The sequence below is a fragment of the Chrysoperla carnea genome, chromosome 5, assembly GCF_905475395.1.
Source record: "Chrysoperla carnea chromosome 5, inChrCarn1.1, whole genome shotgun sequence".
Classification (NCBI taxonomy): domain Eukaryota; kingdom Metazoa; phylum Arthropoda; class Insecta; order Neuroptera; family Chrysopidae; genus Chrysoperla; species Chrysoperla carnea.
In genome coordinates this window covers 70064764-70083187 of record NC_058341.1, presented here as the reverse complement: position 1 = coordinate 70083187, position 18424 = coordinate 70064764, and the positions used below count along the sequence as shown (strand labels likewise).

General features: G+C 28.7%; 2 protein-coding genes across 2 annotated transcripts; one reads left to right on the top strand and one right to left on the bottom strand.

Annotated features, from left to right (window-relative positions):
• Positions 1–1103: 1103 nt before the first annotated feature.
• Positions 1104–2075, bottom strand: LOC123301465 (chromobox protein homolog 1-like). Its single transcript, XM_044884210.1, has 2 exons — positions 1928–2075; positions 1104–1834 (listed from the first exon to the last, which is right to left on the bottom strand). The coding sequence occupies exon 2, from the start codon at positions 1795–1797 to the stop codon at positions 1249–1251; it is 549 nt and encodes a 182-aa protein (XP_044740145.1). The 5' UTR covers positions 1798–1834; positions 1928–2075; the 3' UTR covers positions 1104–1248.
• A 4027-nt stretch (positions 2076–6102) lies between these two features.
• LOC123301368 lies at positions 6103–13867 on the top strand. Its single transcript, XM_044884104.1, has 2 exons — positions 6103–6180; positions 12920–13867. The coding sequence occupies exons 1-2, from the start codon at positions 6103–6105 to the stop codon at positions 13865–13867; spliced, it is 1026 nt and encodes a 341-aa protein (XP_044740039.1).
• The last annotated feature ends 4557 nt before the right edge of the window (positions 13868–18424 follow it).

Genomic DNA, 18424 nt, shown 5'->3' with positions numbered 1-18424 from the left:
ACTTATTATCTATGTATATATTATACCCAACTGTCTACACTGAACTAACTGATGGTCTCTACCCGCGTTTTAGGTCACGTGATATACAGTTTAAAAATTACGATTTTTAATTTTAATATTTTAAAAGAAAAATGTGCTTTTATGATTCGAAATCAGAATATTTAAGTATGATTTTACATAACTTTTAACTTTTTTCAAATTTCATGATTTATTTTTGACTAACGATAATGCCCTATTATTATTGTAGACGTAAGTAAAAACAATTATCTTCAGTTCATTTTTGCCACAACGTATACACTTTCACGTCCCATACATGTAAATATTTAAAAAAAAAAATTGTTAAATACACTCCTAAACATTTCGGGAGTGATTTCTTGAACCATTTCCCTTATTATCTGTTCTAAATGGTCTACATTAATAAACAATCATTAACATTCCTATCGAACTTTCTCAATTTTTGAACACCCTGTTTATTCGATGTCAAAAGTGAATAGCTTAATGTTAATATTTTTTAATGCAGTTTTTTATAAAAAATATATTTTTTTCGTAAACCTGATAATAAAAAAGTTTTCCATATGTAGCCTTAACCTGTATATAATAATATTCAGAAATACGATTCGCCAATAATTCGGAAAGTATTGACCTTTCGAAATATGCTTAAATGACACTTTTTGCTTAGAATTCATCCCTCTTTCGATTTTCGTTGTCATTTTCAACATATATTACCACCTTCTGGACACAAGCACCAATCGGCACCATATTACTTTAATCTAGAGAGTGAACTTTGCTTGATCCCAGATTTTCGTCGAAATCGGAGTGCTATAGATCAAAATTTAGAGATTTAGTCTTTTTCCTCCTCGTTTACTCGAGTATTTCCAGTTATTCTAAATTGTCATTTCTCCCTGATCACTTTTGTTTACAAAATTTGTAGACGCCTTCACGAATCGAATGCAAAAAATCGCATCCTGATCCGTCTTACTGCTCGACATTGCTTTATTTCTTCGACTAAACGTTTTGAATTGAAAATGAATAGCTAGAAAATTCAAATAATAATATAATTTATTTAAATTTAAAAAAAAAAAAACATAATCTTATCTAATTAACTTAAATCAAAGAAAATAATGCTACACAGGTTGATCGATAAATGATATTGTACAAAAAATAAATTGAGTGAACTTGTTTAACTTAGAAAAGGACATTAAAATAGTTAGTAGGGGAATTGTTTCGAATCGAATGTTTGTTTATTGTTCATTGTTCTGCATCAGCCTTTTCATCATCTAATGACGGTGTATGCCATGTAAGCCTTTCTTCATAAAATCTTATTACAATTTGTGGACATTTGATATTCGCTTGTCTAGCAGGCACTAAATCAGCCTCGTCTGTTCCTTGCCATTTCATCAAAAACATTAATTCACCTGAACTATCTGTTGCACCGATAATACGTTCTGGTTCTAAATTTCTATCGAAACCTTGTAATTTTTTATCATCTGGCAACTTTTTTTTTGCTGGTTTTTGATCTGGCGTTGGCGTTGACGTTGATTTTCGTTTTTTAGCTTGTTGTAATTCTTCTTTTTTCTTTTCGGCTTCCTTTGCTTTACGATTTTCTTCAAATTCTTTAATAAGATCAGGACAATCTAAGTTTTCTTCGGGCTCCCATGTATTGTCTGCATCGCCATATCCTTTCCATTTTAAATAGTACTCGACTTTACCGTTTTTTACCCTCCTGTCAACTATTTTTTCCACAGAGAATTGTTCTTCTGCTTCGCTTTCAACCGCAGTTTCTGATTTTTTACTCATTATTATTAATTAATTTGAGACTTATACAATCAAAATTCTAGAGGAAAACGCGGCAAAATAAAATATACAATACATTAATGTCAATATAATCAATTATTTTCTCTTACAAAAAAAAAAGTATAATACTTACTCGTAACGTAAAGCCAAACAAAACTATATTTAATACTTATTCACTAAATTGTACAAAATTCACAAGACTTTTTATTTTTTGCTGAATAGGTTGATTAGTACAAAAATGGCAATTCTTTCTTACAAACAGCATTCGAACTCAAGCCGGCTTCTTTATTCATAGATATGTCATTTATTTAATATGTTGTCTATGGTGATACGACATACCTTTTTGTTTCACTATCAACTTGCAACGAGTGGACTACCTAAATATATCAAGGTTGTTATGGACTACTAATAATAGGGTGGGTATTCTACTATGTTTGAAAAAGTACTTCAAAATGTTGATTTTCCTAATAAAAAGCCACACAAAAATTATATTCTAGCAAAATTAACACGCTTTCTTATATATAAAATATATATATAAAATTAAATTAAATTTTCATGTTTTAAGAATTGACATCAGAATATTTAATATATTAATATTTCTACATAAATTTTATTTTATTTATTTTTTTTTTTATTTAAGGTCGCTTTTAACGTCTAGGTCATTAGCGACCGCATAGACTTATACATTATTTACATGTGTTATTATTAATACAAAATGTGTTCATATAATTAAGTCATTGTCCTTAATAAACTTGAAGAGACTCGGGAAATATTTGGGATCATTGAGGATATCCTTTGCTTCCGAGGGTAATCCATTTTTGTTTCTTTGATGCTGGTATCCCTGACATTGTGAAAGAACGTGATTCACCGATATTATTGCGTTGCAGTGTTGGCATCGGTTTGGGTAACTTTTGGTTATGAGATGGATATGGCTCATGTTCGTGTGTCCAATCCGTAATCTAATGATTGTACAATGTTTTTGGCGGTCAAGGGTTGGTAGCTTTTCGAAAATATTATCGCGTATTGTATGGAGCTTTGTCGGTAAAAGTTGTAGCCATTTTTGGTTCCAGTGTTGCATTATTACATTTTTTATGTGTTTCTTAGCTTCACAATGTGTTACTGTTGTATTTGTTATATCTTCACTTCGTGTGGCTTCCTTAGCTGATTGGTCGGCTAATTCGTTGCCTTGTATTCCTTGGTGTGCTGGGATCCATGCTAGTACAACACTGGAACCTTGATTTGTTGTTTCGTCTATGAGTTGCTGAGCTATATGTACTAGTGAATGGGTACTATTCTGATTGCTGATAGCTTTCAGTGCGGAGTTGGAATCGGAGTAGATGACGTTCTTGGTTTTGTAATTTTTTGTTGTGATGATTTTTAATGCATAGATAATGGCTGAGATTTCACAGGTGAAGATGGAGCACAGGTTGTTCAAGCGTTGGGTGGATAATACAGCTGTTTCGGTTGTCACCGCATATCCTGCTCGATTATCTACAACGGATCCGTCAGTATAATATTCATCAAAATCTTTATATTTCTCCTTCATTAATCGGAATTAATTTTACTAAATAAATTTTAATTTTTATCAAATTTCATAATTTATTTTTCACCACCGAAAGTACCTTATCAGTGGGAAGGATGTATTTTTTTGGGCTGTCAAAGAAACTCAAATCAAGATTTGCCGCTAAGTAACGTTAGAATAATCAAAGTAATAATTGATGATACAAATAAAATTTTGGTACATAGGTGTTCATCAAATCACCTAATAATTGTTATAAAATATAAGGATTATTATTATTAAAAATAAATAAATTATTTAAAATTATACATCCAGTTACGTGAAAGCAAACACCAATCAGATGTACTTTGGAGGTACTGTACATCACGCCATATTGAATGCTATGTAAGCTTACAAATACAAAAACATGTAAACTTGCAAATACTTCTAACTTGCATAAACAAAAATAATTGTATGTCAAGTAATGGTGCCATTCAAGACGCCATGATACGCTACACTGTTTTAGAAGTAAATTTGAATTGGTTTTTAAAAATGCAAAATGTATATTTTGTAAATAGTTTTTATACCATGTATATGAAATATACCAAGGTATACTAAGTTTTATGCCAAATTTGTAACGCTTAAAAATATTGATGCTATGAACAAAATTTTGGTATAGGCGTTCATAAAATCACCTAATTAGTCCATTTACGGTTGTCTGTCTGTCGTCTGTCGTCTGTCCGTATGTCATCACGATTACTTAAAAATGAAAAGAGATATCAAGCTGAAATTTTTATAGCGTGCTGAAGAAGTAAAAAGTAAGGTCGAGTTCGTTAATGAGCAACGTAGATCAATTGAGTCTTGAGTCCGTAGGACACGGACCCATTTTGTAAACCGAGATAGAACAAAAGTTTAAATGTAAAAAATGTTTTTTATAAAAAAATAAACAACTTTTGTTTGAAACATTTTTTCGTAAACATCATTGTTTACCCGTGAGAGCGCATATTATGCGCAAATTGTAGTATTATATGGGTATATCAGTTACCCATAAAAAGTGGATTTCATTTAAAAAATGTAACTGCTGCAATTTAGATACTTTATACTGATTACGTTATTCATTATAATATTCATAAATACATATCTTGTTATTTATAAATACCTTATCTTGAATTCTTATCACCTATTCATTAGTTTTGGTCTCTTTGATGACATTTCTTCATCGTTAGATTCGACAAACCTCCCTAGAGGTTTGAGATTTAGAAGTAGATCTTCTAAATCTTCAAGACCATCGCCGTCTTCGTCTCCAATATTATTTCTAGTCTGCATTGGTTCTTCATCCAAAATTCGTTTCTTTGTATTTTCTGAGAACATTTACCATAGTAATGTATTTTTTTCCACCAGTAGAAAGTAAAGATTTCAGCGAACAAAAAGCTCACCGACTTTTTTAAAAATAAATATTTTAAATAAATAAAATTACAGTATTTGAAACATAAAAAGGAAAGTTTTTACCAAATTTCGTGAAAAAAAATTTTTTTTGTAAAAAGCGTGAATTAGGTAGTACTTGAATTATTTCTATTAATTTTATCATTTTTAAAAATTTTTTGTATTTATTTGCCTACTAATAAAATAAAGTGAAGTTTTTTAAATAAAATAACAAATATTAATAAAATAATAATTTATTGCAATATCTGATAAAAATGAAAAACCAAAAATTTGGTTATTTGAATTTTTCACATAAATTTTGAGGTTATGTGAAAAAGAGTTTAAACAAAAGTTGTAGATCTTTTCATTACCTACAACTTTGTTATTTAACTTTTTTCTATAGGACTTGTAGTTTTGCCGAAAATCAGGATAAACTGTTTTATACCCTAAAAACTCACCCCCTTCCACTTCCCAACCTCAGATCGCCCGTAAATTATTTTTCCTTTCATTTTTGTTATATTTTCTTCCTTTTCCAATGGGTTTCGTCCTACTATAATTTATTTTCACTTTTTACCATTTTCAAATGCTTCGGCTCTGGTGTATTAGGTGATTTTATATACGACCGTGGATTTTATGAACACCTATACAATGTGATACTTTTTTTTATTAAATAAAATTTTTAAATTTACGACTATTGTTTTTAACCGACTTCAAACAAAGCAGGAGGAGGTTATCAATTCGACTGTATTTTTTTTTATGTTTGTTATCCCAGAACTTTCGACTGGGTGAACCGATTTTGATAATTCTTTATCTATTTGAAAGCTAGTGCTTCCCGTGTGGTCTCATTTCATTTTGGTCCATATGCATGAGAAAATCATAAAAGTCTTAAATTTGCATTAAGTATGCACGACAAGAGGACGAATAACTCAATATCACTCCAATCGATTTCGATGATTCTTTTTTTAGTGATAAATTATTGTAAAAATAAAAAAATAAAAAAACTTTTAACAAAAAGAAAAGTATTCTAATAATAATGCTGTCTAGTAGCTTTTTAGTGGTTTTCTATCATCTATTTAGTGGGCTTGAGAATTGAAAGTTGGCAACCTTGTTTATAGGTTTTTACCATTGACGTTTCATATAACTGATAACTGAAATGTCAATCAGTCAATGGTTTATAGTCTGTTCAGCTGTCATTGTAGGTTATGTTTACTGGAGTTGTGAATTAATGCTTGAACCTTTTGATAAATAAGTTTTCATGATAATAATATTAAATATTAAACAAAATGGCAAATAATTATTTGTTTATTAATAAAGATAATATTAAAGTTGAAAAAGAATTACATACAGAACTAATTATTAAAAATGAAATATTAGATGAAACTATTTTAATGGAAGGTGGACACATTACAAATGAAGAGGCAGGCAGCAATGATAGTGATAGTGTTGTGAGTGTAAAACATGAACCTGTGAGTGATGAAAATGATAAACAATTGTACACAATTAATTATGAAAATATTAAAATTGAAAAAGAATTACATACTGAACTAATTATTAAAGATGAAACTGTTTTAGAAGAAAAATCATTTTCATGTGATGTTTGTAATAAAACATTTACTCAACAACAACATTTAGTTAAACATGAACGAATTCATAGCGGAGAAAAACCATTTTCATGTAATGTTTGTAATAAAACATTTACTTATCAACATAATTTAGTTGTACATAAACGTATTCACACTGGAGAAAAACCATTTTCATGTGATGTTTGTAATAAAACATTTACTTATCAACATAATTTAGTTGTACATAAACGTATTCACACCGGAGAAAAACCATTTTCATGTGATGTTTGTAATAAAACATTTACTCAACAACATCATTTAGTTACACATAAACTAACTCATAGCGGAGAAAAACCATTTTCATGTGATGTTTGTAATAAAACATTTACTCAACAACAACATTTAGTTAAACATGAACTAATTCATAGCGGAGAAAAACCATTTTCATGTAATGTTTGTAATAAAACATTTACTTATCAACATAATTTAGTTGTACATAAACGTATTCACACCGGAGAAAAACCATTTTCATGTGATGTTTGTAATAAAACATTTACTTATCAACATAATTTAGTTGTACATAAACGTATTCACACCGGAGAAAAACCATTTTCATGTGATGTTTGTAATAAAACATTTACTCAACAACATCATTTAGTTACACATAAACTAACTCATAGCGGAGAAAAACCATTTTCATGTGATATTTGTAATAAAACATTTACTCAACAACAACATTTAGTTAAACATGAACGAATTCATAGCGGAGAAAAACCATTTTCATGTAATGTTTGTAATAAAACATTTACTCAACAACAACATTTAGTTTCACATAAACGAATTCATAGCGGAGAAAAACCATTTTCATGCGATGTTTGTAATAAAAGATTTAATGAGAAAAGTAATTTAGTTTCACATAAACGTATTCACACCGGAGAAAAGCCATTTTCATGTGATGTTTGTAATAAAACATTTACTCACCAACAGACTTTAGTTAGACATAAACTAATTCATAGCGGAGAAAAACCATTTTCATGTGATGTTTGTAATAAAACATTTAGTCAACAAAGTTCTTTAGATAGCCATAAACGTATTCACACCGGAGAAAGACCATTTTCTTGTACTATTTGTAATAAAACATTTACTCAGAAAGGTGATTTAGTTAAACATAAACGAATTCACAATCGATAAAAAGTAGAAACAAATTTGTAAAAAAATAACATTGCCGTTATTTAATTAATGCTCTTATTGCAAAATATTATGAAATTATTCATGAATTTTTTTTTTAGGAGAACATGTTCAACAAACCCTGGTGGAAAAAATATTTGAAGAATTAGAATAAGAAATTATAAAAAAGTCTTAGGAACTTTGAATTTCTCGTTTTCGTACTAGTCTAATTCAGAGTTATTCAGAGTTCTTAATATTTTTTTAAAGTTTCTAAGACTTTTTCAGAGTTTCCTAAGACTTATCCTTTTTTCAAATATTTTTTTCCACCAAGGAAATTCAAAATAAAATTTAACAAAGAACTGTTAAAAAAAATTCAGGATAAAATTATTAAAAATTTAGAAAAAATGAAAACGTTATCCCGAAAAATAATTTTATTCTGTTTAAAATAACCATTATTATTCATTCTTATTTATTTTGGGTGAAATATCCCTTGTGCAATATAAATCTGTTCTGGAAGTCAGAATATTTCTTCCGAAAAAGTCTCAATCAATGACCATTTACTGTCATTAAATGATTGATTAATGATTTATTTGATATTTTCAGACTTTTTCAGAGATAGTTTTACTTTACATATTCTTTTTCTGAATTTCAAATTAAATATTCCGACTTCCAGAACAGATTTATTTCTACAAGGAATGTACAAATAAATATATATAATAAAATATTGTTTTTATCAATTTTTCTGGTAGTATAATTATTAATATTCAATATTATACCTACCTTTATCTTTTATCCTTTACATCGATTTCAGGAATATCAAACAGAACTTACATTTTTAACAAAATATTGCTACAATTATTCATTTATAGGTAAGTTTATTGAAAAAAAGGTAAGTAAAAAAGAAATTCATAACGGGTAAGTTTAATATGAATTAAATGAAAAAAGGTCAGTAAAAGGAAATAAATACTAAGTTTTAGAAAATAAGTTTATAATAAAAAGTTCAGTAAAAGTTATATATATTACATTATTGATCAACATAATATGTCCAAAGTGGTGGAGTGGCTAGCTCACTCGTCTCCGGTTACAAAGCACGTCGGTTCGTATCTAGCTTTTTGAAATTTTTTTTATTAATTAAGTAAGAGAGTATATTTTATGTTATTTTAATTTCCGCCCCTTGACAGAAGATTGATTTATGACATAAGTAGGAAGGTGGGACCAACATAATTACCTTTTTTCTTATTTTATGAAATAACAATTAATCATTCATAGGTAAGTAAGTTTAAGAAAATAAGTTTATAGTAAAAAGTTGAGTAAATTATTCATTTATAGGTAAGTTTATTGGAAAAAGATAAGTAAAAAGAAATGCAGAATGGATAAGTTTAATAAAAAAGGTTAGTAAAAGAAAATAAAAATTAAGTTTAAGAAAACAAGTTTACTTAAAATAGGTGAGTAAAAGGTATGTATATTACATTATTGATAATTAAAACATGTCATAGTTGGAATAGTGAGTAGATCACTCTCCTTGGGTTATAGAGTCCCTCGGTTCGTATCTAGAATTGGCCCGATTAATTTTTAATTAGTTAAGTAATTATTACGCCTTTCTGAACAAAATTATAAATTAATTAATTATTTACTAAAGGTAAGTATTAAGATAATTATATAATTACGTATAGACCAGGTAGCTGTGTCGATACAGTATTTGCCTTGGAAACCAAGGTACCGTGGTTCGTATCCTGGTGGAATTAATATTTTTACTTTTAATTAAATGAATTTTTCCTATTGTTTAAATTTTCCACTCTTTTTATAGTTAAACCCGCCTTCTTGTCATAAATCATGTCAATTATACATAAGTCATAAATCACTATTCTTTCAGGAGGTGGGAACTTTAATAATCATAAATCATGAAAAATCTTTAAAGTCATAAATCATTTTTGAATAGGAAAACATGTAATGAGGTTTATCTCACTCATATTCTCCTATTCGCATCCAAGCGGTGTTTCTAGTATATTTTTTAACAAAATCATGAGTTTTTTTTTTGTTTTCAATAATTTTTTTTTTTTTAATTTCCACTCACCAAAAAAGTTAACAGACCAATAAATAACTTTCTGATTTTCGAAGTTAAAACAATTACTTACCTGTCAGGCAATTCCTTCCTGTTCATCATGTTCAGATACTAAATTTTTGTTCATAGCATCAATATTTTTAAGCGTTACAATTTTGGGACAAAACTTAATATACTATGTATATTTCATATATACATGGTATAAAAACAATAGAGTATTCCACTATTTTTGATAAAGTACTTCAAAATGTTGATTTTGCTAATAAAAAGCCACCAAAAATTTATTTCGGAAAAATAAACACACGCTTTCTTGCCAAAAACTTAAATTAAATATTAAACCTTTTTTAAACTGTCAATTTGGTAACGTAATATTGGTATCATTATACGAAATAGCACAGATAAGTTTGACAGATATATTCATAGACAACTAATTATAATAAATATAAATATTTATTATTATATTATATCCAGCTATCTACACTGAACTAACTGATGGTCTATGGTTCATACCGATTTGACATCACATCAGGGCTTGCCCGCGTTTTAGGTCACGTGATATACAGTTTAAAAATTACGATTTTTAATTTTAATATTATAAAATAAAAATGTGCTTTTATGACTCGAAATATTTAAGTATATTAATATCAGAATATTTACATAAATTTTAACTTTTTTCAAATTTCAAAATTTATTTTTCACTAGCGAAAGTACCATATTGACTGAGTTCGCTGTTGAAATACCATGTAAAGATAGTGTTGATTATGCAATCGTTTTTTTTTACGTCATTTAAGTAAAGAAAGATAGTCACTCTTACACACAAAATAGTATCTTTATTGTCACTTCCATAGTGTATAGAGTATATACCATAAACAAACAAACACATACATAATATTTGTAACGTATAAATTTAAAATATTTACAACACCTGTATCAAGAACGTATATATATATAAGGACATAATACTTCCTATGTCTACCTATAAGCGCATGTGGCTGAATTTAAGGCGCTTGTTCGGGTGGGGTTCAGTCCTCGTTCGTTGCGTACTTTGTACCGTAAGGTTATATATTCTATGCTTTGTACTGAGCATCAGGTGTCTAAGTGATTGAAAACATGTTTTCAATCACTTTCAATTGATTAAAAAAGACAAACAAAAGACAGCCAGATGCGCAGTACAAAGTACCCAACAACCGAGAGGACTACACCTCGCACAAATATAGACACCTTTTTTTCGTGCTAACCTCTCCACTCTAGTTTTACATCCTTATTACATACGTTCTTGACTTATATATATACTAGTGATGGGACGAATATTCGCATTCCCATTCGCATTGGTGAATATTTGCGAATATTCGCGTATTTTTTAACATTCGCATTAGCATTCGCAAAAAACGATGCGAATGTTTTTGACAAAAAATTATCATCATTTTGTATCATAAATTGCAAAATAACTCCCAACTTCACTGTTATGTACTTTACCCATATTTTTAGATCATTTTTTAATCACTTTTAAATTTGAATGTTCGACAAATGCAATTATAGTAAACTAACCTCAAATTAAAAAAAGAAATTTGCTTTTCATGGACTTCAGTGGTTTGTTTTTAATGGGCTTGTACACCATGAAGGTTATACAGAAGGAGAACGATCGCTATAGAAAATATTGTCCCCGAAATATGGATAAAATAAGTGAGGCGCTGCGACCGCTAAGTAGTATCAATAAAAGCGGGCTGTTGTGCGCTAATTTGAAATGAGATATCAATTTGTACATTATGCAACTAACTTCATCTACTTGTACTCGTAAACAGCTAACTTCGCAGATACTACTTAATGAAAAATGAACTATAAATTTTCAGGGACAGGTGCGCTAATGCTTTAGTACATAGCGACCGTTCTCCTTCTTTATAACCTTCATGTGTACGACGGATTATTTTACGCGAATGCAGAATTATATGTACTAGCTCGACCCGTGAGGAATTCCTCCCGTGTACACATGACGGAATTCCTACTGTAACTCATGGCTACTCGTGACTAAAACACAACAACAAATTTCGTAGAAAAGTGGTGAAAAAAAACAAAAGTTTATTAAATTAATGTTAGGAGAATATTTATTAAAAATAGTTTCATTTGAAATATCTTTACAGTTGCTGATTCACTTTTTAATGATGTCTTCCCCAGTGAACACATGACCTTAATATGACGTCATACAAAGGTTATAAAAAGATCGAAGGTCATACGACATATTTTACGTAAACATGGCATAATGGTGACTCAATTTATGATGTCATATTGAATAACCTCACTATTTTGTCATACTGACATTAAATTTGATTTTGATATGATGCATTTTTATAACATTAAGTAACGTAAAACTGATGTCATATTTTAATCACATTGTGACGTCATATAAAATCCATAAGTTTACGTAATATGTGAATCATATTCTTATCTCAGAAACAGCTGGTCATACTGTTACGTAAAACTGATGTCATATTTTAGTCACATTGTGACGTCCCACAAAGTCATAAGTTTACGTATTATTTATGTAATGTGGGAATCTTATTCTTACTTCAGAAACATACTTATACTCTTGTGTATATATTACGGAAGCCCGGTAGTGACAGGCTAAGTAGACATAGTAGTACCTCTGATTTCGCTGCGTCTGCTGACATACATAGTATGTCCGTCTTAATTTTTTAATTTTTTTAAAGGTGGCACTACTCGTTTATTCCACAATGGAACTCTAACAGTAGGACTATTTTATAAAATATAATAATAATTTTAGTCCGCACTTAGGAATTGCATTTAATAAGAAATTCACTCGACCCCCACAAGAAGCTCTGTATTTAAGCTCTTTTAATACATATAATAATTAGAAAAAAATTCTAGACATTTATATACATTTGGTATGTATTTAATTATATTAATTATGTTTTTTTTAATTACTATCAAACTGAAATGGACAGATATCTGACAATTATTAACATTTTATTGATAAGTTTATTCTATGAATAAAATTATTTTTAAGGAAGCTTTTTGATATTAAGAGGAATTTTTTAACAAGAACTCATTATTAAAATTAAATTGTTTTTAAAATATATAAATGTCTTAATGTCAATGCCAGGAATGATTAAACATTTTTGAGCATTTATTTACTAACGAAAATTAAACTTTTTATTTTTTGCAGCCGCTGTAAACAAATTTGCAAACTATGTCTAGAGAATCATTGATAACAACATATTTCAAGGAAGGTTTTACATATAATGAGATAGTAAATTTTCTATCCAAGTATCACAGTATTTCAATTTCTCGTCGACACCTTATTCGAATTCTTCAGAAGCTTGGACTGAAGAGGAAGGAAATCGATGAAGATTCTCTAGAATCAATCTGTACGGCAGTAATTGATGAAATTTTTAGTAGTGGTTCTTGTATTGGCTACAAAAAAATGTGGCAACGATTAAAGCAAATTTATGGTTAAAAATAAAAAGGAGTAGAGTTGATAAAATTTTGCATCTAGTTGATCCAAATGCTATTGAAGAGAGATCTCGTCGACGTTTGATACGGCGTAAGTACACAGTTCCAGGACCTAATTTTCTATGGCATATTGATGGCTACGATAAATTAAAGCCCTTTGGCTTTGCCATTCACGGATGCATCGATGGATTTTCCAGAAAAATTGTATGGTTGGACGTTGCAACATCTAACAATAAACCGGAAATTATTGCATATTATTATTTAACAACAGTACAGAAATTGAAACTAGTTCCAACTTTAATACGGTCAGATTTAGGAACAGAAAATTGTCTAGTTGAAGCCCTTCAGCAAAGTTTACGATTTTATCATGATGATAGTCTATCAGGTTGGAAGAGCTTCATCAAAGGTAAAAGCACGTCTAATCAGCGGATAGAGAGTTATTGGTCTCAGCTTAGGCGTCATGGTTTGGATTTTTGGATTAATTTATTTAAAGACTTACGTGAAAGAGGTCTTTACAATGATTCATCTATGATAAATGTCGAGTGTTTACGATTTTGCTTTGGGCACTTAATTAGAGCTGAATTGGAAACAATTCGCCGTGAGTGGAATCGACATAGAATAAGAAAACAAAAAAATCGTCGTATAGCTTCGGGAAAACCAAAATGTTTATATTACCTTCCTGAAGCTATTGGGGCCAAAGATTACATGAAACCACTCAATGAGGATGCAATTGATATTCTGAAACAAGACTACACCTTGAAGCCTAAACTCTACAATGAAATATTTTGTCGATTAGTCAAAGTATTGATACCTGATATACAAGTACCTCTGAATGTTGAAGAAAGTATTGAGCTTTATTTAAAAATTTTAAATTTATTAAAAGTTTATACATAGCTCATCAGATTAATCATAAAATAATGTTCATTAGTCATTTATGTTTGTATAAGAAATGATTTTTTACCCAATTTAATTACAAAATAATTAAAATAATGTATAAAGAAAAAATATAATTTTTAATATTTATTACAACTGCTAATTTATTTTGTTTATTGTTCAAAAATTTTCTTTTCTTTTATTTATGAGGTACGCTAATTATTATGAAAATATAATTGTAATGATTATTTATCGATCATTGTTTAAGTTTAAATCCCCACCAAATAATATTTTGTCTAAGTAAACTTCAAAGGCAACTGGATAAAAGACCGGAACAAGTTTTAATTATTCATAAATTTACGACTGAAATTGGAGTGAAATAGTATCTTTTATTTCCAGCGATGGAAAAATGTTTTTTACGCATTTGATGACAAGAATGAAGTTTCAGCACCTTATCTTGTCAGTTTATATTCTCTCAAATCTTTAAGACTTATTCGATAAATTTCATTAGTATCCTGGGATGGAAAATACAATTTTTGAATTTTTTATAGCTCAGTATTTTTTTTTTAATACTAATTCAATTAAATGTGTTAAATTACACAAGACAATATTTGTGATTTTTAAATTTGATTTATTACAACAAATAAATTTTAAAACTGTATGAGTATAGCAAATCTCTAATTGTCATCACTTCAAGTTTCCATTTTCGGATAAAGGCAACAAAATTTCGTTTTCATGACGAATTTTTACAAAGTTTTGATCCATTTGTTAATAAAAAAATACGATAATCAAAAAATACGAGTCTTAAATTTTTGACAATTAACAATATAAACAAGTAGTGCCACCTTTAAAAAAAATTAAAAAATTAAGACGGACATACTATGTATGTCAGCAGACGCAGCGAAATCAGAGGTACTACCATGGCTACTTAACGTGTCACTACCGGGCTTCCGTAATATATATATGCCTATCTCAACTAGAATATCAGTATCACTGCTTCTTTCTACTAGTTAGAACTTTGTATACGATTCGCGGAGTTAGTTTTATGTAATTTATGGTATATAATCATGTTCCTTACCAGCAGTAGGTATTGGTTTGATTTCTCAGCTGTACAGCTAAGATCAAACCCACAATGAGTAAATACATCATTCCTATTCAATATATAAATTTTTATTATTGTCTAACAGGTATGAATAGATCAATTCATAACATATCGATGACATTTTAATCTCGGGACATCGAGCAACGGAAAAATTAGGTAAACCTTACGTAAAGAAAAGTCATATTTAAGGAAGGTATTTGACATCATTATGACATTATTTCCAGGTCATTTTAATTACAATATCGTGACATTTAATAACGTAAAAATTATCTAAATCTTACGTAAGGATAAATCATATTTAAGTCAGATATTTGACATAAACATGACGTCACTGTGATATCATTGTTAAATCATTATAATGTCAATTAGGTCATATAAATGTCAATTTTACGTCATGTTCACGTCATTTATATTACGTAAAGATCTTACGTCTGGAAGGCGGAAATAATGACTCAAACCAGACTCATCTGTGACTCATATCTTACGTAAATTATGACATTGCATGACGTCATATTTACGTCTATTTACTAGGTCAATATTAGGAAATCATCTATAAAAACTGTTACATTCGAATCATGTTTGCCTGATACACTTATTATTTAACTCATTTAAAATATGGAAATTTTTCATTAAAATTATTTATTTTTGTCTAGCCTGTTTTTTCCCAATCGGTGCAAATTTAGTCCGCGAATATATTTTTTGTCAGAAACCAACATGACAAGCTTGCAAATGAATTTGATAAAGGAATGAGGAAGGTAAGGTATGAACAGAAAGAAACATGCTGGAGAAATGATATATGAGGATTAATTAAGTTAATACATTAAAATTTGTGAGCGCTTCAGTTGAAAGTTGACATTTGCCTTCGCATTCGCATTCGCGAATATTGAAAATAAACATTTGCATTGGCATTCGCGAGTGTACAAAATTCAACTTTCGTCCCATCACTAATGTATACTATATAATGTTTTTAACCTAATTTGAGTCCTCACCTCGGAAAATTAAATTTATTCTGACATTTACTGATCCATCTATGATCATCATTTTAAACCATAAATTAAAGATTTCTGTAAAAATTTATAATAGTAAATGTCAAACAATTCATTGCTTTCTTTTCTGATATACTCACTGAATTATGCCTATTAAAAAAATTGGAAATTATGCAAATATTTAAGCTGTGTAAAACAACTCTTTTGAGTGTCACGAAAGGGGTATATAGTGAGATCAAAAGAAGTGGAGGCTATACAGCGGTGGTTTTTACTTTTAGGCCCAGTGAAACGGGCGCGCACTAAGTTATAGTAAAGAATAAAATATAAATATTTTTTTTAGTCATAACCCTCCTCCTGACAAGTTTGTATATTCCTTACGAGAAGTATTAAATATGATAAAACCTATAGTAATTAATTTTTCGACAATCTGAAATGTTTTAAATTTTATTCTAAAAATTAATTTTGAAAAAGTCTTAGGTACTCTTACTTCAGACTTCAGAATTTTTTAGACTTACTCATTCTTCTAGAATTATTTTTCAGAACACTGCAAGACTAAATTAGACTGTTAAGGCAGAAAATAATTTCCACCAGGAATGTTTAGCTTTTGACGATTTAAAGATGTTGACGATTATTTTTTCATCCAGATGGCGGAACAGGCTAAATTGACTTTTTATCATAGAAGAGTATATCCTATTTTTATTGGCAGGATTGATTTTGAGAGTATTGGATAAATAAATTTATAATATATATTTTTTAATGTATTAATAAAACGAGAATGAAGGTTTAAGTTAGAAAAAGTTTATTTTCAATTGATTGCCATTTCCAAAGAATTTTTTGAATAATTAATAATCATATTCACCACCCATTATGGATATAGTTGTTTTTCATTACCATGTGTTATTGTGTTTTATTAAAAATGAGGTTATGGATTAATAAACTTGTTTTTGTTCGCTCCTTTTTACAATTTGACGATAGAAGTTCTTAATAATTGTTTTTTTCTTAAGATAATTTATTAATGGGTTTTTATTATGCTCGAAATTTAGTTGAAGAGAGCTTATAAGAGAAATAGCTCAGAGAAGTGAGTACTTTATATGTTCAATATGATTTTAAATTTCTAATGATTTTTTTCTTTTTTTTTTTTTTTTTTTTTCAGATTCATAATAATAATTTTTTTTTTCTGTAAATTTTTTTTAATGTAAATTTTAATCATTAATAAATACAAAAAAAATATTTATAAGATTTTTATTAAATAACACCTTACATTACATCGTATTACATATAAATATTACGTTTACAATATTTGCGAATTTTTTTTTGTAATTTGGTTTTTTTTGAATATTTCTTAAATCTTGACAAGAAGGAGAATCCATATTTTGTATCTGTTGCATACATAATTCCAAATAATTATCATCTGGACCATTAGAATTATTCCATGGGATAAATTCATTTGGTTGATGAGGTTCTAGTTGTTCAACATTAGGTTGATCTGGTTGCCATGGAAATTTTTCAAGTTCTTGTTGTTCCACATTTGGATATTCATGAGGAATAGTCTGCGGTGCTTTATTGTAATAAAATTTCAATGTGTCTTGTATTATATCCGGCTTTGATGTTATATTATGCACACGAAATCCACGTTGATTCATATTAAAATTGTTTTCTTCAAATAACCATTATTACTTACAGCTTGAAAATCAGAATTCTCAATATGATTATGTATTGGGTTTACATGATCATTAAATTTTATTGAAGCACTATTCACTAAGTTAATATAAAAATATTGTTGTAATAATGAGTGCTTTAGTCATGTTTCTTACTTGACGTTGTGATACTACTTACCTATAAAAAGGTGAATTTATATATCTGAAACAAAAAGGTAGTAAGAAGGGTGATGTGAAACTTCCTGTTTCACAGATAAAACAATGACAAATTAAATTATAAGAGTTTTTATTATAAATAAAAATTATTTTATATACAGTCATGGTCATCAGAATTTCGTTGACAATCACACATGTCTATGGCTTTACATTTTGTTGCACTTATCCATGGTTTAAACTATTCTGGTATATTATTTTCCTTCACCATTTGTTGGTATAGCATTTTACATAAAATTTCAACGGGTACATTTGTTCATACCATATAAACATTCTCTCATCATGCCTTACACTTTCCCCTACCCATTGCTTTCGATGTATATCGTATGTACCCCAATTTTTCTCAAGTTACTTCCAACAATAAGATGATCACAACACTCATTTAGCAATATTTCAAACTGATTGAAATTTTTTACAAACATGTTGAATTTTTTCGCATAAGTTACAAATAAAATACGTTCCAAGGCATTTCTAACTATAAATGCTGCAATATGAAAGCAATCATCCACTTCTAAATAAGAGTATCGTAAAATGTCTATTATCTTTGTAGGTAAACTCCAACGACACGCTTCCATAAGATGGTAAAAATCAATCTATTAAATTTTTTAATTTTTAATTA